Source organism: Rhagoletis zephyria, unplaced genomic scaffold (genome assembly GCF_001687245.7).
Source record: "Rhagoletis zephyria isolate East Lansing unplaced genomic scaffold, Rhagoletis_zephyria_1.1 Rzeph_scaffold_02357, whole genome shotgun sequence".
Taxonomy (NCBI): domain Eukaryota; kingdom Metazoa; phylum Arthropoda; class Insecta; order Diptera; family Tephritidae; genus Rhagoletis; species Rhagoletis zephyria.
Window position 1 is genome coordinate 35,689 of NW_016159441.1, and position 25,484 is coordinate 61,172.

At 34.6% G+C, this 25,484-nt stretch overlaps 1 protein-coding gene across 1 annotated transcript in view; it reads left to right on the forward strand.

The window, feature by feature from the left end:
- Positions 1 to 25,484, forward strand: part of LOC108366651 (titin-like) — a 48,268-nt gene that overhangs the window by 5,473 nt on the left and 17,311 nt on the right. The window contains 1 exon segment of the mRNA XM_017621106.1: positions 3,580 to 3,644. Within this exon segment, the coding sequence (XP_017476595.1) occupies positions 3,588 to 3,644 (57 nt within the window). The 5' untranslated portion in view covers positions 3,580 to 3,587.

Genomic DNA, 25,484 nt, shown 5'->3' on the forward strand with positions numbered 1-25,484 from the left:
GCGGTTTTACTATATTTGGCGCATAGTTTTTTGAGAATATTAATTGTATGTTTTGAATTTTTGAGACTGTTTTTTTTTTTCTTTGAAAATGTAATTCTTTTGGGCAAGCAACATTTGCTTTTTAACTTCAAATTTGGGTACCACACAGCTGGACGCATTGTTTGACCAGCCGTTTTAGCCATTTGTGGACTTTTCATAACTCAAACTGGATTACGCTCTCTTACGGGCCAATGAGATGTGTTACCGACTGCCGTTTTAAAACATTGACCTCACTCAAGTTTATTTCTTTGTACCTTTGCAAAAAAGGTAGGATTCACTTCTCTTGGCATGTACTCTAGAGTGGCTTGCGAAAAGTTTGTATTTAAGCTGTGAAAAGAACGTGATTTGGACTGTTTTTAGGAAGTTGGGAGGACGAATATTTTTATGATGATAAAATCCTTTAGAAGTAAGCCTTAAAACTTCAAACTATTTGGACTCGCTAAAGTACTACTTATTGGCCGCTGTACTCAATACATTCGAGCAATAGCAGCATTACCAATTAAAATTATTAAAACAAATAAATATCAGTTAGGTATTTTTTGTCTAAACAAATAGATTAACATATTACAATGTAAGTCCCTTTCACGTTCACATAAACAAGTCAGATCGGACTTGTCCATTTGTAAGCCTGTCGGCAGGCATGTGGCCAGAATTTCAATTAATTCGAGTTTACAATTGAAATGACCAAAACGAATTAGACTTGAAAAGTTCATACATATATCGTATATGTGCATATGCACTCAACAAATAAATAATAATAAAAATTTAATGTCAAGCAATAAAAACGAAAATTTGTTGCTTAATTTTACCATTTTTGGAAAATGAAAACTGAAACTTGTTGCCGCACATGCGAGTGCGAATGCGATTGTGAGTTGTCATTGCAAATAATGTCGACTCCATGCCGACATCGAGGCAAACATCGACAGCCACAAATGACCCTACCCAGCAAGCACTGGAACAAAAATTTTCAAGCGCTTGAGAAAATCTTATTTCTCATTTTGATTTTCAGCATTGTTTATCATTCGAAACTAATAAACATTTTCTCAAATTTTTCTCAAATATTGTTTATCATCTTAAGAATAGTTTGAAAAGCATTTGAGAAAGATTTTCTTAGCATTTCATTCCGTTTCATCTGTGTCAACAATGGAAATATGTCGAAGTCTATCGCTAGTCTGCTACATCAGTCACAAAATGGCTTCTGGACTACGCGTTTGCTGTTATTCGCAATTTGCCTGTCGCAAAATCGCTCCTTGTTCGAGTGAATTTAAAAGCAATTAATTTATTGATTTGAGTGAAAATTGTTTGATAATATTATTTTGTGATTGATCATTTGTACAGACATAAGCTACTGACTGGCCATTACAACTTGAAACCGAAAGAGAAAATTAGTCTGCTGCATCGATTGTGACCAACAATTTACCTACTTGAAATGAAATAATATTTTTATGTTAAACAAAAAAATTATTTTTGTGTGTGTATGACGAAAATCCAATAAAAAACTCTTTTTCTACAAAAACTGTGTGTTTCTTTTACATACATCATCGGCAACACTATACATATATTACAATGAGAGTAACTGGATTTCATTTCGTTCCGCTCCTCTCACGTTTGAGAAAATCTTGAGAATTAAATTTTTCACCATTTGAAAATAAAGAAAAATTTCATATTTAAATTGTACCTTTTTGTTTGGGACGGCGGTCAACGGTTATTTGAGATGCATTTGAGAAGTAACGTTCGAGATTTGAGATAAGGAAAATGCATCTCAAATTGAGATTTAACAAAAATGTTTATTGGGTGTATACATACATATGCACAAATATACATACATACATATGATATATTTACGCGTTTCATTGTTCAAGTATATACATATATAATATATGAAAAAAGTCAATTAAAGCAAACTCTTTTGGCGAGAGTATACTCGACATGGGGGAGGCCACAGGTGCTTCATATTTACGAGTACATACACATACATATGTTTGTATTACGTAAGCATTGCATGCTAATAAAGCGCGTCTATGAACCAAATATTAATGGTTATTATTAAAATTGATTGCAAATGCAAAAATAACCCACACACAGGCTGTCAACTGAATGAATGAATTTATTCTAGGCGAATCAGTTTTATTAAAGCGTTTCCTCAGGAAATTGTATTTATGTATCTTCGAGAGATTTTATTGTTAAGCTAAATACGCATAGATACTATCAAGCCATAGTGGAGAATATTGAAAAATTGTTTCGATTTAAAAGGCAATTCCCTTATTGGAAAACCCTGTGTCTTATAATTGAAACCAAAATTTTTAATGGATACAACAGTGGAGTTATTTCCAAAGTAGATCAGTTCAATTTCTGCATGCCATCAATTGCTTTTTTGTACAATCCTATATAAATATGTATAGTATATACATATGTACCTGTATATTAATTAATTTATGTACATATGTATGTACGCATTATACAGTGCGACTGTAAAATGAATACACAAAAAAAAATGAATATATTCCCGAAACTATGGGCAAAATCAAGTAAAACTTCGTATTTAGTATTTCTCTCTGACTTCAGGGTTTTTTTTTTTGAAAAGGACTTCCAAATTAAAAAAAAAAAAAATTAAAAAAAATAAATGTTTTTAAAAATTCAGTGCAATGTAAAATAACCCTATGGGTATCAATTAAAATAAAAAATTCTCTAGCATTAAAAAGGTAAAATTTTTTTAAGCATCAGGTATGCGTAACGCACGTATCTATGTATATTTCTTCTGGCAATATATGTAATACTTTTTTTTTATTCCAAAAATGGATACTGTGGGTTTTTTTTTTTACCAAAATAATGCATTTTCAATTGTTTTGCTGCCTAAATTTTAAAAATTTTTTAATACACAGTGTTCGTTGAAACACGTTATAAAAATGCATACATATGTATATGAACAAATCTCAAGAGTTGTTAAATTTTTCGATAAAAAAGTGTTTTTGGTATTTAAATGAAAGTTTAAAGAAGATATACTAAACAAGTAATTTTTAGCAAAAAAAAACGACTTATAAAAAAAATATATATATATATATATATATCACGATCCACTGATCGGATCTAAACCAGATTAGTATGGCACCACCTCTGATGCAAAAAGAATTATCGAAATCGGGTGACGTGGTCCAAACTTATGCGGTAACGTACATACAAAAAAAAAATATTCCGATGAACTGATAACCTCTTCCTTTTTTGGAAGTCGGTTCAAAATGGCAGTCGGTTTTGCTGGTTTGGTTTTAAATAATTTTTTGGAGTAATTATATCTTTAAAATTTCAAAGTCCTTTTAAAAAATCCTGACGCTAGAGTGAAAAACCAAAAACACAGCTTTACTAAAATTGGCCTATACTTTCGTGAGTATATATATTGTTTTGTGTATTTGTACAAGGAAAGGGATAATTACTTTCTTTTTTTTTGTAAATTTTGTATTTACAGATTACATGTACATATATAAAAATCTGCAATTTTTTCAATTAAATTAATTCCTACTTACTTATGTATATATATATTTTCAGGCTTCAAAATGGAGCTGGAATGCGATTTGAGCGCAATTCAAAACGAAGATATGCTGCGACGAATGGTAAGTTGATTTTTGTGATACATACTTATGTATTTAAAAACTCAATTCATAGTACGTAGCTAAATTATTGCTAACTTAACCACTAACACGAGTTTAACTATTAATTCCAATTCACAGTCGCCTAGTTAACTATGGAAATTAATATCGCCAAAATTATACAACTCCGAAAAATCTACACTAAGTTCTTTTTGAGATGTGAATTCGGTAAAGTAGATAGTATTAGCATCCTTTCGTAAAAAAAACTGTTCGGTGTTGATTTGTGTGATCTCTGAGACTTTATTAAGAAAGATTAAAGCCATACGACATCCGATCATAGCCTTTTTTGGCGCAAAGGAGCAGCCGTGTTTTCGCGATTTCAAACGTTTTCGATAATATGCTGATTAAGACTTAATGAAAAAGTTTATCGATCCAACATGGCCTTTCGCATAGGTTATCACAAAATTATGCGTCCTTCATAAAGAAATCGGTATAGAATTCGGAATAGACTTCCGATACTCTTAAAGTTTGCGTTACTATTTCCGGAACTTTGGTTTGCAGAAATGTTTTACGATATGAAATAGTTTTACATGTATTTGTATATATGTATAACTACTTATTAGCACTATAAAATAATACTGAACTCAAACGTATCGTATCACAGAAGATATGTAATTTAGGTAGGCTTTAGTAAGTGAAGCCATTCTATTTAAAAGGCCTACCCAAGAAACGCTGAAAAAAGTGCTTCATTGCTGGCCTCTAAAAGGGCTTTTTCTCTCTACAATTTGCGCAAATGTGAAAGTTGATATGAACCTTAAATAAGCACCTTTAGGTAGTATGATCTTTATGAATTAAAGAAAGATGAGGCAAATACAGTGCTTTGCATAATTATAAGACCGACACATTTTGGCAAGTTTTTACTATTTATGTATATATTATTTTACTTCAATTATTTTCTTGTGAAAAAATAAATTTTCATCAAAATTTTAGACTTTTTTTTAAATTTTCAGAAAAAATTTGCGTATGCAGTTTTATAGCACATGCAATTTTATTATGGCTACAAAATACCGTTCGTTTTTGTAAATTTTTTTGTTGACGGTTTTCTTCCATATAAAAAATTTTTCGAACGTACTTTGTATGGAAGAAAATGAGTGACACGCCAGCGCTATGGGCTATAAAACTGCATACGCAAAACTTTTCCAAAAATTCTTAAAAAAAGTGTACAATTTTGGTGAATATTTGCTGAATTTTTATAGTTTTTGCACAAAGTTTGAATTGTTGATTTGTATGGTGTTTGTTAAAGAATGAACTACGTTTTTCTTTAAGAAAATAAATTAAATGAAATAACGTAAAAATAAGTAGTCAAAACTTGTTAATATGTGCGGGCGTGTAATTATGTACTTAAATACATACATACTTAAGTTGTATATGTACTTAAGTTAATTAAGACGATTTAAAGTTTTTTTTTTTAAATAAACACACCGACACATAAACAACAAAGTAAGATTGAACAGAAATCTTCGAATGCAAACTGATTTAAGTCAAAGTCACAATTAATTAATCATGGGTGCTACATTTATGTACATATGTATATTGAAATGAGAATGAATCCGCATATGTATATACATACACCTACGCAGAGAAACACTTTAATCGATTGTAGACATTCGGGCAGACACTGATGCGACATTAAAAATTGTTAAAAATGAATAAATTTTTCAATAAAAACATCAATTGTCTACTATTAATGGATGAGATTCGTTTCACCAACGCGTCGCCATTGTTTATCGTAAATAATTCATAAATGCGTATATATTGTATTGTAGATGTACATTAGAGTGGTCCAAAATTGCATGTAAAAATGTAAAGTCGGAATTTTAATGCCGCCACCCCATAGAATAGTTATATACCCCTAGTTTTTATTAAAAAAAAGTAGATAGTGCTCACCGCGCTCAAAGATTTCCATGTATTTATATGGGGAAATAACAACTTTTCGAAGAAATGGTGCAGAATTCTTGAAAATCGATATTTTTCGATCGGCAAAGCCTGTGTCTCTTCAGCGGATTCTCAATAATAATACCCAATTCTTTATTTAACCATTTTTTCATAGTAACTGTATTTTATAGGTCCGCCAACAACCTCAGGAAATGCAATGGGGGACCAATAAAAAATCTTTAGTATCAAAAAATGGTTAACTAAACAATTGGATATTAATACTGGAAGTCTTCTGGAGATAATCACAGTTTTCCGATCGAAAAATATTGATTTTCAAGAATTCTACACCATTTCAACGAAAAGTTGTTTTTTCTCCATATAAAATGCATGGAAAACTTTGATTCAAAGCGCTCCCTAAATATTTTTTTGATTGATTGATTTATTGATTTCAAAATAAAAAAAATTGGTGTACAGTTTTTTCGGTATAGAACAATCCTAGGGGGTGGCGGTATTAAAATTCCGACTTTACTATTTTTGGACCACTCTAATGTACATACATACATAGTATTACATATATCGATCCAATCGCCTGGAGTTTTGTCATAATTTTTCTCAAAATCAAATTTCAATTAGTTCTTGAGATGGCAGTTCAAAAGAAGTTAATTTAAATACTTACTCAAATGGAATAAACGAAATCGTTTCGAAAAGCCAATATTTTTATTTATTGTATTTATACGAATTTATTATTAATCGTTAAATATAACGCCTGCTAATATTAATTTATGGCCAGACGATGAGCACCGATTATGACTGCGATGATTGTGTGTATGGTCAAATGATGATGGGGGCAACACAAAAACTGGTTCCCGGGGCACGCGCTCAATTAAGCAGCCACTGCACACGAGCATAGTTATGCATTGCAGATACATACATATGTATGTATGTATGTGTGCCTGCATATAAAAATATATATAAAATCTACATTCATACAAACACATGCACATACGGGTGCATATCTTGGCGGCGGAGAAGGTGACTCATACGCCTAGCGGCGCCGCAAATCAATGAGCGCATTTGCATTCAAATAAGTTACATAAATGCATAGATACATATGTACTTATTTGAATCCAAAGGCACACTTGCATATACATATGTATGTATTCAAAATACCTTCATACGTATGTACGCGAGTTCGTTCGTAAATATTGCGCAATATGGGCCATCAGGAAAGCCGCGCAGACTCGTAGGAACTTATCAAGCCCATTGGTGGGATGAATGCGTTTACATACATACATACATAGTAAAAGTTATCAATCAAGTAAGGAAATCTAGGTTTCTAACTAAAAACGCTGGGCTAGCCGTAGCTGGGCCGTACCCTTTACCCAAGGCGTTTAGATTGTAGTCGTGGAAAAGCCGTGCAGCTTAAGAAAAAGTGTTGAGTGGACTCCACCTCATTGTATTTTAAGGAACTACGACGCTGAGGATCCGGTGTAACATCCAGTCTCTCCGCGCTAATATCCATCGCACATTGACCTGTCCGATGCACCTTCGGCTGGACGATTTTCGGCCAGCGTTCGCTCTGCTGACTCGATGCCAATCTGCCCATGGGCACCCTAAATATAGTAAACGGTACTTCTCCCTCGTTTCTCGGTGAGACACAGTCGAAGGTGGCTCTCCTGGACTACTCACAGCAACTTCCTGCAATATCACCATAGCAACAGAAAGAGAGGTCATGCAATACCCTACTAAATAGTTTTGAACGCACTCTTAGCGAACGCAAAGCCCCGATTGCCACTGCCATCCCAGCCACTCAGTGATCGGTGTCAACAGATAGAGTGTCCAAATCCGGATTCAGCTATTTGCCCAGTGCCTCTAAGTCCGATCTCACCCTTATCTACGATGCCGACAGCTGATATGTTAAGTGTGACGTTAAGCGTAAGTGCAGTCTTCACTGGAGACTTCCAACAGAGGAGGACTTCATAAAACACTGTGGGCTTAACTATGGTTTCATGGAGCCAGGAAATAACCTAAGTAGAGAAGCTCCATCTATTTCCAATTTCTTCAGTGTAGTATTATAGATCCACTTCACTCCCTCATCACTCTAAGCTTTCCATGACAGATTCCAATTTACTTGCAGAATCAAGCCTAGGTAGTTGTCTATATCGGAAAGCGTAAAGCGAATCAGAAATCTTCACATCACTGATATCGCCAAATTCGTTTAGTCTCAAGCTTCTTTTCGCGGATATATGTATCTCCCAAAAACATTCCGCATTCTTTCTATCAGCACTATTTGAAATTAGCAAAACCTTGTAGAATTTCACCTTACTTGCTGATATTTTTCCTGCAGGGGTTATCAAGTGCGGTCACGAATAAGAAATTCGAACGCTTACGATGACGCATCATTGTTTGACTATGTATCCTGTACACATCGCATGCGCGCAGGTAGTCCACACTCGGCTACTTGTCTGAATCTTCTGATCGGTTCAAGCCAAACAACTAAGCTACACAGCGTAAACTCTACTCAAAGACAAATATGTACGTACATAAATGCTTATGTATGTATGTATGTACTACAACCAAATACACATAACAGCAACTACAATAAATTACAACGCCAAAGGGCGACGCATAAATTTCTTACCAAAAAAAAAACAAAAGTAAAAACCGAAAAACACTTAAGCTCCCAAATTGGCCATCTGATTGCTACTTACTCGCCTCAACAAATCTAGGCTGATATCATCAAGTACTGAAGCGGATGGGCGCCTGGTTATTGACGGTGACAATGGTTGACTGGTTGGGTTTGCGCAACTTGCTGTCACTTTAGTCGTTCTATACAAATGTATGTTTGTACTTATATTTAGTATGTATGCTCGTCAGTTTGTATTTGTATTTGTTTTTGCATTCATATATTCAGCGTCATCATCATAATCATCATTAACCAGTTTTGGTTGCTTTTCGATTGAGTGAAAACTTAGCTTCTTTAAAATGATATTTGTAAGTGACGTCATCGTTTGTCATCAACGCCAGTGTCAGTGTTGTGTAGTCAGTCAGCTGTGCTGCAATGCAGATTTCATTTTCGCATTTGGCCATGATCATTTCCAGTTGGCTGGCTAAATTGGCTGTATTTTTCTGGTGGGCGAGCATTTCAACTTCATTCAACCAGCTTGACTTGTCTTAATTGTCGATAAACTTGACTGTGCTGGACTTCTCTGGCAATCGATCGTTGGTGTTATTATTATTGTTGCAAATATGAACATATTAGCGACTAGACGATGTCATTTGTAAATTCATTGTAACTTACTAGTTTGTTATTTCACACATGAGTCGCAATATGTACATTCATGTAGCTATTTTTGTACATTAGAATAGTTGTGGATAAGTGCGTGGGTACAAGTTGCTGAACAGTGTAAATAATCGATTAAAATGTATAGGAATTTAGAATTTTTCATATATAGAAGTTTGGTGATTAGGTCTTATCTTATCGTAATTACAGGAGCAGAGGGTATTTCCTTTCAAGGAAGGTACCAGGCGTAGTTGCTCAAAGTGAATATTGCCTGCAAGTGTCGCGTGGAACCATATCCCTTTAGCTTGATTTATATATGTATGTACGTCCTGATAATTTCCGCCGGAAAAGAACTTTGTCATTATTAGATCATTTTTGCATTGCTGCTAATTGTTCGAATTGCCCCTTCTATATTCCAGGAGAAATAACCTATGGTACTAAAAATTTTTTGTAATAAATAGGAGTCTCTTCTTTGGAGGATGGGGTGGCACACTACCTTGAATTGGCCAGTTGAAACTAGGCTAAGCCCGTCTTCGAAATAGCAAAAGATACTTTTTTGTACTAAACTAACCATAAAGGAAATATACAAACATACTGCGGAGCGAATGCGAGCCAGTAGCAGTGAATGAATGGCGAACGAGTTTTGTCCTGTTTGCTTTTACTGAGGAAATGATCCCTATGATCATTTTGTGTGAGCCAAAGTGAGCCAACTGAGCTACTGGGTGCGCACCCCTGCTCTACACAATTATGGCCAAGATAGGAGCACATACACTCTATACCCCCGGGATCTATTCTGAAACTTCTAGAGTCTCTAGAGCTAGTTTAGGTACTGTAATGAGCTGAGGGCACAATAGACCTACTGGTCGCAGTGCTTTATTCATCTATGTACTACTTTTTAAGTATTATATTATATTATTATAAATTGTAAAGTTCAGCTTCTGCATTTTACAGTTGCATAGGCTGCAAAGTGAGCTCTCCTAAATTTTTGCAAAGAAGGGCTTTACCAAATGTAAGGCCTTATCATCTAGGAACAGGTACAAGCTAGGCTTCCAATTCCCATTACCTCGCCTCCTCAGAGATGAAAGAATTTTTAAGGTGTAATTTTTTGGACATACATACATCCATACATAAGTAGGTTATTTATCCGAAATTCTTCCCATTTTAGATACATATGTATATCATTTACAACCAACTTAGTCGCTTATTAGTCATTGCAGTAACTAGTCCGATATTATTGACATTGATGTAAGTATGTAGGGCTGAAATGAAAGTCTCACCGGGCAACGTCTTGAAATCATTATGCATTGACATATGTGTCGGGTGTGCGAATCAGTTGAATACATGTGAAGACAATTATTAATTAAGATTTTATTCACATACATAAGCATACCTGTGAATTAATCAAGAGGGCCCACGGTGCATCACAATTCATTCAAAGACTGCGCTAATAAAATCATGAGAAAATGCATTTTATTTTCAGCACACTAACATGTATAGTTTTATATGGAGCTTTGTGCTTTAATAGACAAAAACAATAAAATATATTAATATAGAATAATATAAACAAAACAATATAACTAGCAGCCCACTCAGTTACAAGGGGTGTAATTCGTTGTGCTAAGGCGCATGCGCGCCTGCTCCCAACCTGCAAAACTTGATGGCTAACACATGTTCGACAATGCTTTGGTAGACTCTGGCTATACGAGTACCTATTTACTCTTATAAACCAACCGGCTAATTTATTGAGCGATACGCTGTTTGAACTGCCCATAATTTGCCGGTTTTCCATGTAGCAGCACAATTCAGTTCGATTTAATTTGATTTGGCGGTAGTTCGGCTCACTGGTTAGTCGTATTGGAAAGACAAGCTATTGTACGTGGACAAATCCGTTGACTGCGAGCGAGCAAGCAGCCGCCGGCTGGATAGCCAATACCATTACCGGCTGCTCAGCTTGAAGTTTGTACAAACTTACCTATGGTTTGCACATACATAAATATTACCTGCATATGTATGTATGTAGGTATTGAGGTGATGGCAGTTGTATTTGTTAGGTTTGGCGTCGGTGGTCTTGTCGATTTACTTACTTATAGAGTTGTTGTTGGTTGGCGGCTTTGAAGTAGACGCGCTGTGTCGCTACCGTGTGCTCCAGTGATTACTTGAAGCAGCCACGTTTGGTTGCAAAGCTGTCACCACGATTGGGCATTTGACATGAATCAATGTTTTCTCGAATCGCTGCGATGAATACGTAGTAGTTTACATGGAAAACTAGAACGCATCTTGAGGTTAGCTGAGCTGGTTCAACGCCTTACAAACCGACTAGACCGACCACGGCTATTTGCTGGTCATTCGGCGGGTTTGGTTGGCATACTCAAATTTCATTTTTATGTGCTTGTTTCAAGTGAATCTTGTTCATACAAATTTATATATGTATGTATGTATGTACGCATGACTTATAATAGTCATTCGTCCATTGGGTGTGGGAGTAGCTGTTTCATGACGACGCGTCATGTTCTCCGCCGCCAACGTTGATTTCTGCGATATGTGCCATTAATGTCTCGAATTATTTGTAATTTTTCATGACACATTTCTTTTGTGATTCTGGGGATATTTCGAATTTGGTGTATTCTTTTTTGGCTTTGACATTGCTACAATTATTTGGAAGAGTCGTGCTTTACTAAATATAGTGCGAATTTTGGTTTGATGCGACTCCACGGACAAAGATGTCATTTGCTCATTTGATGTTTGCTTTCAGTTGTAAAAAAATTGGATGCTGCTTCGACCGCGAGCGGCCGCCTGTATTTGGCTTGGTAAGATATGTCAGTAGATATTTGGCATATCTCAAATTGAAATGAAGCATATGTTATCTTAGGATACTTACTTATTTGGAGTATGATTAATGCCACAATACGACCCAGATTCAGAAAAAGATTTCTAATGTTGGTTAGTGGGTGATTTCCGCTGAAACAGAGGTTTGTAAATACAGAAAGCAGAGACAGACAAGCGTCCTCTCTGACAGGACGTGAAGGCTACGAGGTACCGTGCCCGATAGGCTACTGTACAAATAAATAAAACTCGGCGAATACTGCAAGGTTTTCCTATTGCTCTCCCAAGTGAAGCTTTGTCAGTTATCACATTCCTGATGTGTTTCGAATCGACGATGTGAATTCAACTTTGCATTGTATCATTTATCACGTCAGAGGTTTCAGATCAATTATTTAGGACATTGTGGGTATGTAGTATTATCGGTGGAGGCCTAGGATTTAAATAATTTAAATACATCTCAAATTTCAAGTCCTAAAACTGACTAATCTATGATGTACAGTGCGAAATTTACCTAAAAAGGAGAACACAAATTTGAAGATATCTGCATGGTTGTTCTGCAAGAAAAAAGCCCCCTTATTTTTGGTGGGATTATCTTTTCAATGAAATCAAGGAGGATTTCTTTTTATTTTTTATGAAAAAAAAAACAAAATGAAAAAAACCGAAGTCTGCGCTGATCTGGCCTCGAACCCGGGGCCTAATTAATGAGAGTTTCCAGTTCGACCTATTCGGCTACGGTGGATGCCTCACCGACACTATTCTATTTAATAAGATGAATAACTTATCTTTTAAATGAATTAATGAAGACATCACATAAAATTCAGAAGAAGACATTCTATAAAATAAAGAAGCTGCTACCTCATGGCTTGTCCCATATTAATTTGGTTTAGTTCCGATCATTGGATCGTGAAGAAATTAATAGTATTCCTCAAGTTTTAAATGAGCATTAAAGTCAGTTGAGCTTTTTTCTTAAACAATTATTTGTTAAATTATGCATTCAAGTAGATTTTCTGATAAATAACGAATAAATAAATTTTATACGAATTTTCAAATAAAATCAATAAGTAATCTCTGTGGAATGTTTTTCATATTGCCGCCTCTTTTATCCCTTAGCCTAGAAAATTTTATATGATGTATTGTGGAACACTTTTCCGCCACGCTTTGCCAAATTTCATATATACCATCTTCTTGTTTCTATAGGTAATCTTTATCTCTGCGTGGTTTTAAGAATGCCCACTGTTGAATCCATCACTCTGATTGGATTCTCAATACCTCGCCTCTTCTTTCTCTTCCTAAAGTCAGGAATATAACCGTACTTATAAGATTAGTTCCAGCGAGTGGCGGATTTAAGAAAAAGGGCCCAGTCAGAAATCTCTTCGGGGGCCCAGTTATTATACACTCACTGAGTTTTTAGCTAAAGAAGCTCGGCGATTCTTTAACGATCCCACATGGCACGCATCCCACGTGGTCCTACATGGCTCGCGTTGATCGCTGCGTGGCTCCGTAGGCGGTATATTTTTTCTCCGTAGCCTCTTGACGTTCCTCATCGTACCTTTGGCGGCGGTGCTTAATGAGTGGAAAATGTAGTTACATTGCTCGCGTATGTCGGTATGTTGAAGAGGGCTCTCAGAGAGTAGGTGTGAGAGTAGAGTGGCAAATAAATTAGCGGTCTGTTGTGATTGCAGCATTTCGACGTTAAGCTTTCCTTGCATTGTTGGGCGGGTGCGTATCTTGGTTGCAACAAGATAGGGTCCGAGTCGATGTTTAGTTCCCGGTGTGTACGTACGTCTAAGACATTGGAAGCATGCATTCCGTCTATAAAAACATTGTCGATCTGGTTTCTTGTTTTTCGATCTGGAGACAGCCACGTAGCTTGGTGGATATTTTAATGCTGGAACCTAGTGCTACAAAATCGCAAGGCATAATTTTTGTACGCTGCAAGCGCACCGAGAAGATATCCGTGGGCGCTTTCTCTTTCTCTTCCATCGGGGCATGGGCACAGATGAGCTTTGATGCGGATTGTGGCTAGATATTCGTTCACCAGGGTAAACGCCAGTACTCGGCGACGGAGTCTCTCTCCCAACATAAATCCAACACCGTGGCAACTGTAGTAGATGTCGCAAGGCTCCACGTTTACCTTGCCTTGCCCGGTCCATCGCATTACCTGGAAGGCGGTGATGTCAGACTTTGTCTTCCCGAGGACATCAACCAGCCGGGCAGAGGCACCTTCCCTATTAATAGTACGGATACTCCAAGTGCATACCCTCACATCGTAGTCCTGTTTACGTTTGCCGTGGTCGTGATCGAAAGAAGCGGGTCTCATCCGAGGCATGTTTTTCTTTTTCATTGGGGCTCACTATAGCTCGCTGCCAAACGTTTTTTCGTCGCTAATCAAAGGATACCCAGAGCCGGACAAATTTGCTGATTTTGCATTTGAGTTAGTTGCTGGTGAGAGCACTGGGGCCCTTCTGTTGGGGGCGGCCCAGTCAGCACTGCTTGTTTTGCTGACCGTTAAATCCGCCACTGGTTCCATCTCTCTCTATAGTGGAGGATGCAGTATCAAGAGACCATACACCTATGAGTTGAGTGCAAGTGATTAACAAGTTCTAGCTGTAAAAAATATTAAATGAACCGATCAGCATTTGTTTAAGAAAAACCAAGTCCAACAAATATAAAATATAAAATGGGTTAAATCGCATTATTTGAGTGAGCTATGACAGTGTTAATGAAATGTTTTAATGCATTCAGTCCTTTTCGCCATATAAAGCTAACCTTCGAGAATGAACTCACAAAACATGCTAGCTCAAACGGAACAATAATCGCTTAAAATAATTTCGGTAATTGAACAAATTGCATGTGGACAAATAAACACTTGCATACATATGTATATATATATATGTTCCTGTGTATTTCCAGTAGTACATAATTTCATACAAAAATATTATGCAAAATATCATTCGATAAAGCCTTTGTTAAAAAAATCTCATATCACCTTTTAACCTCATACTAAAAAATTATTTCGCAGATTTACGTCATCTCTCAAAACAGCAACGAGCGAACAAAAGTATTGAGAATGGCGTGAAAGAGAAGAGTACATAATTTTATTTTAGATACTAAATAAGTATAACAAAGTGATTTCGTCATACTATATTGTTAATATTTATTTTGAAAGCTGCGCTTTAGTCGTACCTACTCGTATTTGTTGGCTGCGAAACAAAGTAAAAAACTGAATTTTATAGAATGCTTATATATAAAAAATAAACAAAATGACATTTTGACTAATGATGCTAAATGAATTTTTGTTTTTCAAAACCTTTAGTTAGTTTTTGATATATGTATGTATGTAGTTGAAAATATTGCCAATTGGCTCAGTGATTGTGTTTATAGATAAACACATACATACATATGTATGTATGTATACATGTGTATGCCTATTAACACCTCAACTTATCGCAGAATAGAGCTTTTGTTTTTTGTCGCATTTTCAGTTTGCATTTCTTTCTTTGTTGTTACTCTCATTATTATTATTATTATTTTCTCACCTATGTACATACATTACATATGTATGTATGTACTCGCATGTACATACAAGTGTATGTATGTGTTGTTTTGCTCTCGCACCGCCCGCGTTTAATTCGCAGTCTGGCGTGTTAAACGCCCAAGCAAGACTCCACCACCAAAAGCCAGCAATCGAGTCCGCCACCAAACCAGCCTACTACCATTTAACATTTGGCATTTTGGTGTTCATTTTTTTTTTAAATTTAAGCTTAGGTACATAGTTCGATTGGCGATCGTCGTCAGCAGTCGTCGAGCTTAGTGGGCTCAAACGGAATCTTCGAAAACACCTTTGGAAACATGTTTGGGGGGGTTAACATATTCGGTCAAAACAACAACAGCGCTTAACTAACATTTGCGCATTTTAGCCAATAATATCGTGTATGCACGTATGCACACAAACATTTATACATTCATAGATAAATATGTATGTACGTATGTACATACCTAGGTACTATTTACCTTCCCATCCGCTGGTACACAGGTTCCATCGCCCCCGGCTGACACTCCGCTCGCACCATTTCAACTTGTTTGATCAGCTCGCTACGGAGCGGAGCGCAGTGGAGCGCAGTGGAGCTAAATGAAGTGGCGCTGGGAGCACGCAATCGGCAAGCGGCATTTCAATGGCAATCAAGTCGCAAACGCTTTTTCGCTTTCATTCATCTTGACTTTGAATCAGTCTGTCTTTGGCGCTCGATCGAAACGTACGAATTTGTTCTTCGTTGGTAAAACTCAGAAAATAAAAAAAGTCTCAAGAAAATCGAAAAATAAAACTAAAGCTCAAAATTACCAAAAACAAAACAAGAGTTGAATACAAGTGAAACAAAATACATACATATATACATACATACATAGGAAAATAAACGAGATCCTTAACGTGTCGCGTGAACAAAATTAACTGAAATACTGAAAGCTTAAGATCTCTATTAAAAATAAGCGAATTAATTTATTGCATTCGAAGTTTTGTGCTCTGGCAACAAACTGTTTGTTAAAACGGCCGGTGTTAAAAGTGAATTTTAAATTCATCGAAATATTTCATCGCATTCGCGTGCAGATCTTTGTTGTCTTCCACATTGCAACTTTTGTTTGGCTTGGAATTTCAGAACGTCAACCTAGGGGCATACCTAAATCGCTGCTCTATTGAAAAAGGTTAGTATATAGTTATATTTGTATGTAGTATAACCATTCGATCCGTGCAAAAATCGAGACGACTACGCCATGCGTGCATGTAAAGAGTATTGCCTAAGGGTGAAGGAGTAGTCCAAAATTAACCACAATTCATATAAAAAAATCTGCTTCAATTAAGATTGCGATGTCCTAGAGCAGGACCATATACTCCAGCTCTGCATTACATCAGTGTAGCGCAAAACTACTCCAACTAAGAATGGTATTGTTGATATAGTTTTTCGTTTGAACACGCTTTTGTTCTTCACTTCACAGATGCTTTTTCGCAATTGTAAGTACTCCAATATGCCACAAATAGACTAAATGATCCAACGATTTTTGCAGGGATTATACAGGAGTGTATGTGTATGCGTGTATCAATCAGTGCTTTTAGCAAACTCCTAAAACATTTGTATATACATATGTACATATATACATACATATTTTATTCATTAGCTTGACGTGTCACCTCGCAGATTTATCTTATCCAAAACCGGCGATGATGTGAATCTCTAAATCAATACAAATGTGTGTGTGTGTATGTGCTTTTGTGGCATGTATTCATAGTCACAGCTTGACTTTGGTGACCAATTACGGTATTTTGTTAGTTAAACTACAGAGAAGTTAGTTTTTTTTTGTTGAGCTTGCCGTTGCCATTTTTTTACAAACGTTTACCGTTTGTGGCTTTTGAAACTTGGAATTTTACGACTACGGGGTGATTTGATTGATTGAGGATAACAACTGTTTGATTTAGGTATAGTGATCAAGGTGTCGAATGTTATAGTATGTAATTTGATTGGTTTTATTTCTAATTCAAAAAATGTACAATTGTAAATGGAAAATAACCTTCAAGATCAAGAAGAAGTTTTAGACTATAAGTGCGAATTTAATAGAAATTTACATTTTTTATTATATAAATTTTCAGTCTTCTTTTCACTTGTACGCTTGTATCTGAGCGATTAATTTTATTGGGCTGAAGGTGTCCCAACGACCGTCTTCTTTTTTGGTCTAAGGGTGCATTTATGGAGCCTGCTAGATATTCCTTTTATTGCGAAGGATTTTGTAGCGAGGCCAGCTATACGGTTTTAAAGCCATTAAGATCTTACGAGCATCATATCCAGTGCCATTAATCGATATGCAGGTCCTAATGGTCAAGCATTTTGATCAAATGCTCGAGTCAATCGATCGAATGAAGCATTACGCATTACATTGAAGTTTGAATAGCTCCAGCTCTTCTGCACCGTCTAGGAGTTTGACCAAGCACTGCATCCGTAACTTAACTGGAAATAATAAGGCTGTTTTTAACTATGTCAAACTCAATCACATTTATTGTTAAAACAGTGAAAAAACATTGTCAAATGGGACGAAGAAACGATTGATTTTGGGTTAGAATATATCTTCAGTCGTTTACATGCGCGATTAAATCGGCTATCTGTCCGTTTTTGGCCCATAATATAATCGGTAAAGGTAAGGATAAAGAAGATAAAGTGGTGTGAAAATAAGTCGATATACTTTGTCAACCAAAATATGGTGTAGTGCTAACCACTCGTACGAACGCAGCGTCGCCAGCTATGCCAACTTGGCCCAAGCCGTGCCATTTTTGGCCCTATTTTACTTCAAATAGCACCTTATTTTTCAATCTGGCGCAAGGAGCTAAAATAGCAGTTTTTAAAAAATCCTGATGTCTAAAAACGCAGTTTTACTATGTTTGGCCTCCAATTTTGCGATAATATTGATTTTTTCATGTGTGAAATTGTCTGTTGCAGACATTAACAAACATTAAACATATTTTTATGGAAAGTAGACAGGTTTATTAGATAATTTCCAACTAACTATGAATATTTCAGTTTTTTTTTCGTGCTCATTTAGTATTAAAAGTGTTTTTTTCATTTAAGCATTTTGTTGCTGAGTAATGAACTGTTCGAAGTTGTAGAATATGTTAAATTATAGCCTTGAAGAAATGTTCATTAATCATTCAAATATGTGTTATACGATGCAGCATGAAATTAAATATTTACTACTACATAATTCTTTAACAAAGTATTTGGGGTAGATAGCTTATGAAAACTCTTCTTGAAAAATCCATTATGAGGCAAATATCTTCCAACTAATAACTAGTTTTGATATTTATTTTTATTCTCATATGATGATAGTTATGCCGAGTTCGCACTAGACATTGAAAATACAAAAAAAAAAAATTCTAAAATTTTAAAATAATTGGCATGTGAATGAAGTCAGACCTAATGACTAATAATTTTTGCGGAATGATGTGTTTTTTTCATTTAATGCTCAGTGGAAATCCAACATTATTGAGGTCATTTATTTTTCTATGTTATCAATATGTAAATTGATTTCCTTTTCATTAAAAAAGATAAAAAAAAATTCGTCTGCTGTAGCTGAGTGGTTAGAGGTGCGTACTACAACTCCGTAGGACCTGGCTTTAATCCCCGGTCCGAGCAACATCAGAAAAAAACTTTTTTGTAAATGCGTATTTCTGCCTTGAAAAAGCTTGCTATAAAAGTGTTCGGAGCCGGCGTAAAGTGTAAGCGCTAAATACTTTTTTTTTACGCCAGAAGTAGACTCCGGGGTATGAGACTGATTGCCAACTGGCGAGTTCTTTAAAAAAAAAAATCTTTGTGAATTTTTTAATTAAACTTGAAATGTGCTAATGCAATATTGAATATACATACCATTAAATTTGTCTCAATCTCAATCCGCACTAAACAAACAACGAAACATTAATATATAGTATGTTTATGTGTGCCTATGTATTGTATTTTCGCAAATCTGCTTACGAAAATTGGCCTGAATTTATTTAGAAAGTAGTTTATGCCGGCCAATTTCATGAATATGCTAATGGCAAAAAGCTAGAAAAAAGCTTGCAAAACAATACGCAGATACTATTTATGTGTGTAATTATACAAAATTATAGCAGCAAATTTTTAATTTATTTAAATCTTAAACCACCTGTTTGAGTTTTACTAAATGCGAAATATGGAAATGCTTAATGGAGCAAGCAAACCAGATCAAACATATTCGTTTTTTTTTTTAATGCCCTCAAGGAAAATCGCACTGTGCTGAACCATTGCCGTTCTATTTCGCTGGGAATCAACACTAGCAAGCAAAAGTATCTGTTACGATTACTTATAAGAAAGAGCTTTAAGTATTTTTCCTCACTTTACTCTTCGATGATCTTTGTAGGTCGTATTTCTTACTAATGAAACAAGTGTTCATAAAGGCCGGTTTTCACTTTGTTAATCACAATCGATTTAGCAAGGTTTGTATGCGATTGGAGGCCTACTCGATTGTTGGTTTATTCGGTGTTTATATAGTGCATGTTTTATCACATCTTACAGCATGTTTTCACTTAATTGACGAAATATGAATTATCAACAGTTCGACATACATAGCTTAATTGATTAGTCTCGGCAAGGAAAAGCGTAAGCAAAAATGTTTTTTTTACAAAAACTAAAAAAAGTTATTCATGTAATGAGCTGCTGACTGACAGTAAGTTAGCCAATTTGTGATGTACGAACATATGCCGGCAATTTCTAACTGTTTCAGGTTGCATTTGTATTTGCGAACGTAATTCAAAGCTATTGGCAAATATTTTAAAATTCTTTTCAGAAAGTAGGCCCAATTTTTTGATAACTTTGGGACGCTTACGTTCCTAACAATACAGCCATCAGCAAATTTAAATATGAATTAATGTGAAATTTTCCTTGCAGGGTGCATGAGTATTCACTTGGATGTCTCCATGTGTGTATTGCTTTAGAAAGTGAACTCGATTGGTTTTGACTTTTAGTGATTTTTGCATATGTTAATATGTACACTTTTAATAGCTTTTTGTTGTTCTTTACTTTGTCAATAGTAACAGGTCCGCGTATATCCGCTGTAGGTACATTCAGTACTTTAAAAAATAATTTAGCATTTAGTTGATTCGTATACTAGCTATAATTTAATATAGTCAGCATAGCAGAGGAATTGGAGGGGCGTATCACCACCCGATGGAACGCTGCTAATCGAACCTGTTGCGTTAAATATCCAAATTGCCTTTTTTTTTTAAAGCGGCCTCTACGGCAAGTGTGGTTTTGAACTGAAAAAGTTACTCATAATAAAGCGTCTACCATTCTGAGGCGACGTAAACTTATAGATATGCCCCTATTTGTGTGACACCATCAAAGTTTGAAAAATTAAACATTTTTCGCAATTAGGTCATCATAAAATTTTTTATGTATTTACCTGAATCTTGTTCATAAGTAGTGCATACATACTAGAGGGCTGCATGAATTCATTGAAACTTCTAGCCAAACAGAGTACAGTAGATTTGAATATTTTACTTCACATAAAAAAACACTCAGCGTTTGGAATTTTGTAAGTTATGAATATATGTACATTTTGTTTTATATTTTCTACCTTCAAATGGAGGAATGTGAATGAATGAATAGAAAACATTCAAATCATCCAAACTCATTTCGGTAAAAGTTTTTTTCTACAAATAAGTTTTTTCGTATATAATAGGAGCGCAGCAATAAATACATACATACATACATATGTATGTTTGTACATATGTGCATAGAAAAAATATTTTAGGATATTCATACAAAAAATTGTCATTTATTTCAATTCAATTTATTTTCACTTTGTTTGAATATTGTAATGTCGACACAAATATCAGAACAGCTATTCACTCAAATTCAAGAAAATTTGAAGCCAAAATCATTTATTCGTTTTGTATATGAATAATTCATAAGCCGTTTTGAATGCATTCATGCAGCCCTCTAATACATACGTATACAAGTACGAATCATTACATACATACATGCTTCTAGTATACGTTCCTCTAATTATTGAGAGCAATTTGTTGTGGAGCAGTCATTTCAATGTCATTTTCTGCACCGCACACGAACCCACGCACCCATAATAACGGTAACTACCTGTCAGCATGTGCGTGTTATCCATACGCCGCGTTGACACTGAAGTCGGGCTCTGGCAATGACGGCGACTTATTTTCATAAATTTTTACGTATGTACATATATTTTTACTTGTGTATAACAGGTGCCATTAAGTATTAAACCAATTATTTCTCCACTTAAGAATATAAAATTCACAAAAAAAAAAAATACAAGAAACAACTTCAAACAATTAAGTTAGTTAAGGTTTATTAAAATGAATGAAATCAACTATAAAATAAGAAAATCTTAATACCGCCAAATTCTAAATATGTTTGCTACGCCCGTACTGCTTTGTTGAACTTGAAATGACACGAAAGTCATCAACGGCGCAGACGCAATTAAGCGCAGCACAACGGAGTAATTTATCAATGTTGAGCCACCTCTGACGACAGGTTCGGTGGTATAGGTTCCGCACATCGCACCGGCGATTTCAACTAAAAGATATATTTTTTTTTTAACTTTTTTGCCACAGCGCGGATACGTTTACTTTTTTTGTTCTCAAATAACTGGTTACTGACTTAGTGGTTTTTGTTTTTTTTTTTGTTGATGAACTAAAAGCGAAATTTTTAGAAATTACGTCATTTTGCAAATTGATCCGTCTGTACAGTCCATGTTGAAGTTGAAACGAATTTTTTGCAATAAAAGTTTGCCGAAAAATCTCGATTGACTGAAAGATACATATGTATGTATATTCGAAGGTGCAAATGAATATACAATAAAACATAATATCTACTCATAGTAATTACTTATGTACATGTGGTGAGGGGTAAATATATAGGAACGTTTAAGCTATTTTTCTGTTGTTTATTATTATTATTTTTTTATAAAAGTAGGTATAGCTCACTATCTAATAAAACCCATGTAAGTCAATTTCAAAGTTTGCACAAGATTTATAAAATTTACGAACTTTGCCAAAGTTTCATCAAAATTTCAAATTTTCGTTCAGAAATTAAAAAAAAAAATATCAGAGGTATGCAGTTTTTTAGCTCATAAAATTTTAGTATGCATATAAAATACCGTGGATTTTTGGCAATTTTTATTTGTTAACGATGTTACGCATTTTTCCATACAAAGTATTTTCGAAAATTTGTTTATGTGGGGAAAATTAACAAAACCGCAAAAAAAATCTGCGTTTGCTGACTTTAGTTCCACAGGTATTCTATCGAAAACCGTAATAAAATTAAAATTTTTTCAAAAACCCGTTTTTAACACCTCGCTATTTAAATATATCCCATCACAAGTTTCCGAAAATAAATTACAAAAAATTGTTGCCTCTCATAAAATAAACCATCTCGCCATAAAGAAAAAATATTTAAAAAATAGTTATTTAAAAACGTAAATTTTTTAAGCATTTTTTTATAGAGAATTAAACAAGGATAACAGTGGTGTAGTTTTAAATCCCGAATTTACTGTTCTTAACTATGCAAATCAACTTCAAAAAGTTCAACTGTTAGTAGCTAAGTTAGTTTTAGGACAATTATGACCATCTTATATATAGAAATGTTAAGTCCGTTTCTTTAGCTTTAAAACGACGTTCAGATGAAGTCTTTACGATGTGCAGAACCCGAGATATAACGATTTGAAGAATTACATGATTAGTCAGAATTACGAAAAAATCCAGGGCTCGAATCGTCACATACGATATCGTACTACTCGTCACGTAAAAACACAATTTTCGGATTATGACACTCGCGAACGTATTCTTCTCAGCTTATACTGCCTGTCGTATCTCGTAATTTTCTTTCGTATCGTTTTCGATCCGTGAACGGATGTTACGATTCGAGGCCAGACTTTGACAGATCATCACTCCGAAAAAAAATCCTCGAATACGTGTTAACTTATTTCATGTATAGAACCCGTAAAAAAATATAAAGCGAATCGAAAGTGCGACACTAAATTTGGTGTACGATATGAAAATGAATATATCGGTGCTACCACGGGAAACTTGATATCGCCGTCTCGACATACAAATGCAACGCGGAGTTGAAGCAGGGTTCCACATTGGCCCCAATCAAGGACCGCAACTCACCCCTAATCGGAACAATAACCACGGAGATTTTTTCTTCCATGAAACATTCTATCGTTCGCCTTCTTTATTTTCGTCACATGTACTACTTAATTCTTAAATTAATTGTCATCTGCTCAAATCAGTTAAAGGAATTTGAAGCTTAACTTTTTTTTTTTTTTGAGCTGAGTATGACTGGTTTTTCTGGAAGGTAAACATATACAAAATAAAGCAAATAAATAACTCAATGCGATTATCAGACAACGAATAATTCACAGAAATTTATGTACTGGCCACCTACAAACTAGCTTGTTGGCAGCAAGTATGTATGGACATATCAGTGTATATATGTATGTATGTAAGTACATATGTATGTATGTATGTATGTAATAAATATGTACGTGCGATGGTAGTAAACATCGCTTTCGGCCAAGAAAGCTGCTTGGAAATTTCTATCTTTATTGTTATTACTACAGTTTGTCATACTTTTATTTGCTTGTTTTGTTTTTTCTTTTAATGAAATTATATTTTTTAACTGATGTTACCGTTAACACGTCTCTTACCAGCTTCGCAGAAGTTTGCCTTTACGTCCGCAAATTTGCGTTTGTTTTACCTTCACGTCGTCAATATTTATTGTTTGTAGGTTTTTGTGTGACCGGTGATATCATAATCGAGTTTGGTACGCAAACTTATAATACAAATATGAAAATATGCATAGCTACATACATACATACATACCTATGTACATAAATACAAATGTACACATCGTCGCCTGGGTAACAGATTGTCGTATGTTACGTACGTACGTATGACGCTTACGACAATCTCTTACCCAGGCGACGACATGTATATCAACTTTTTTAACTATTTTTAAGTTTAATTGATGTAAATAAAATAACAAGTATTTGTTTTGTTTATGTATACATATGCATAAATATATACATACACTGCCGGAACAAAGTATTGGCACAGCAAATTTTTCACAATATGTATATGCAATAATTTTTATTCTAATATTTTCCCGCTAATTTTGTATAAAAATATGGTTCATTCTACAACAAAAAACATAAAAGTATAATTCCTAAACTTTGTGTAAAACTAGCGAAAATTCAGCAAATTTTCATGAAAATTTTAAACTTTTTAATCAGATTTTTTAGAATTTTTTGAGTACTCAGATTTGTAGCCCAATCAATTTTATTGTAATAAAGTGCAAGTTTAAAGTAGCTAGGAATTACCATTGATTTTTGGAATTTTTTTTTCACGCAGTATCTTCCATACAAAAATTTTTTTTCGAAAATAGTTTATATGGAAAAATGCAAAACACCTCCAACAGAAAAAATTCTCAAAAATGAACGCGATTTTTGATTAACTCCGAACTTGCATTATTTACTAGAATTTAATTGGCTGCAAAACTGCATATTAGAATAAAAATTGTTGCCAATACTTTGTTCCGGCAGTGTATATGTATATGTATGCATCTAGAAGTGTTCTCGTTATACATATTTACATCTCCATACATACTTACATGCATATGTATGTGTGTATTGAATTAGCGCCTGAATTTTGAACAACAAATTCAAGTATATAAATTAAATTATGAAATTTCCTTCACTTTTACTCTCTCTCTCTCTGAGTCGCTATTTCGCTCTCCTGAATAAATAAAATAATTTGTTTACCTTGACGATAATTTATTTCTTTATGATGCAGTCTGTATATATGTATGGGTTGTCTTTAAAAATATAAACATCATATTTTTTTCTACGTACAAAATAAAGATATTTTAAACAATATTTTAGGGGTCGCTACAAAAAAAAATTAACTTTTTTATCACAAAAATTCAAGAAAATTTTGACTTTCACCAGTAATAATTTCGCGAGTTTATGTATATATAAGAATAAGTTTCAATAATATATCAAATTTATAAGATTTCAATAAATTTTTAATTTTTCAAACCCTGCTAGCGACCCCTAAAATTTTGTTTAAGAATTTGAAATTTTGTTTAAAATTTTGAAATTTTCGTGGATGTCTTTATTTTGTAGTTTCAGTAATGCTTTGTCAAAAATTACAGATTTCAATTAAAATTTTTTTTTCAAATTTTTTGTTTTTTTTATTTAAATTTTTTCAAACGATGGTAGCGACCCTTAAA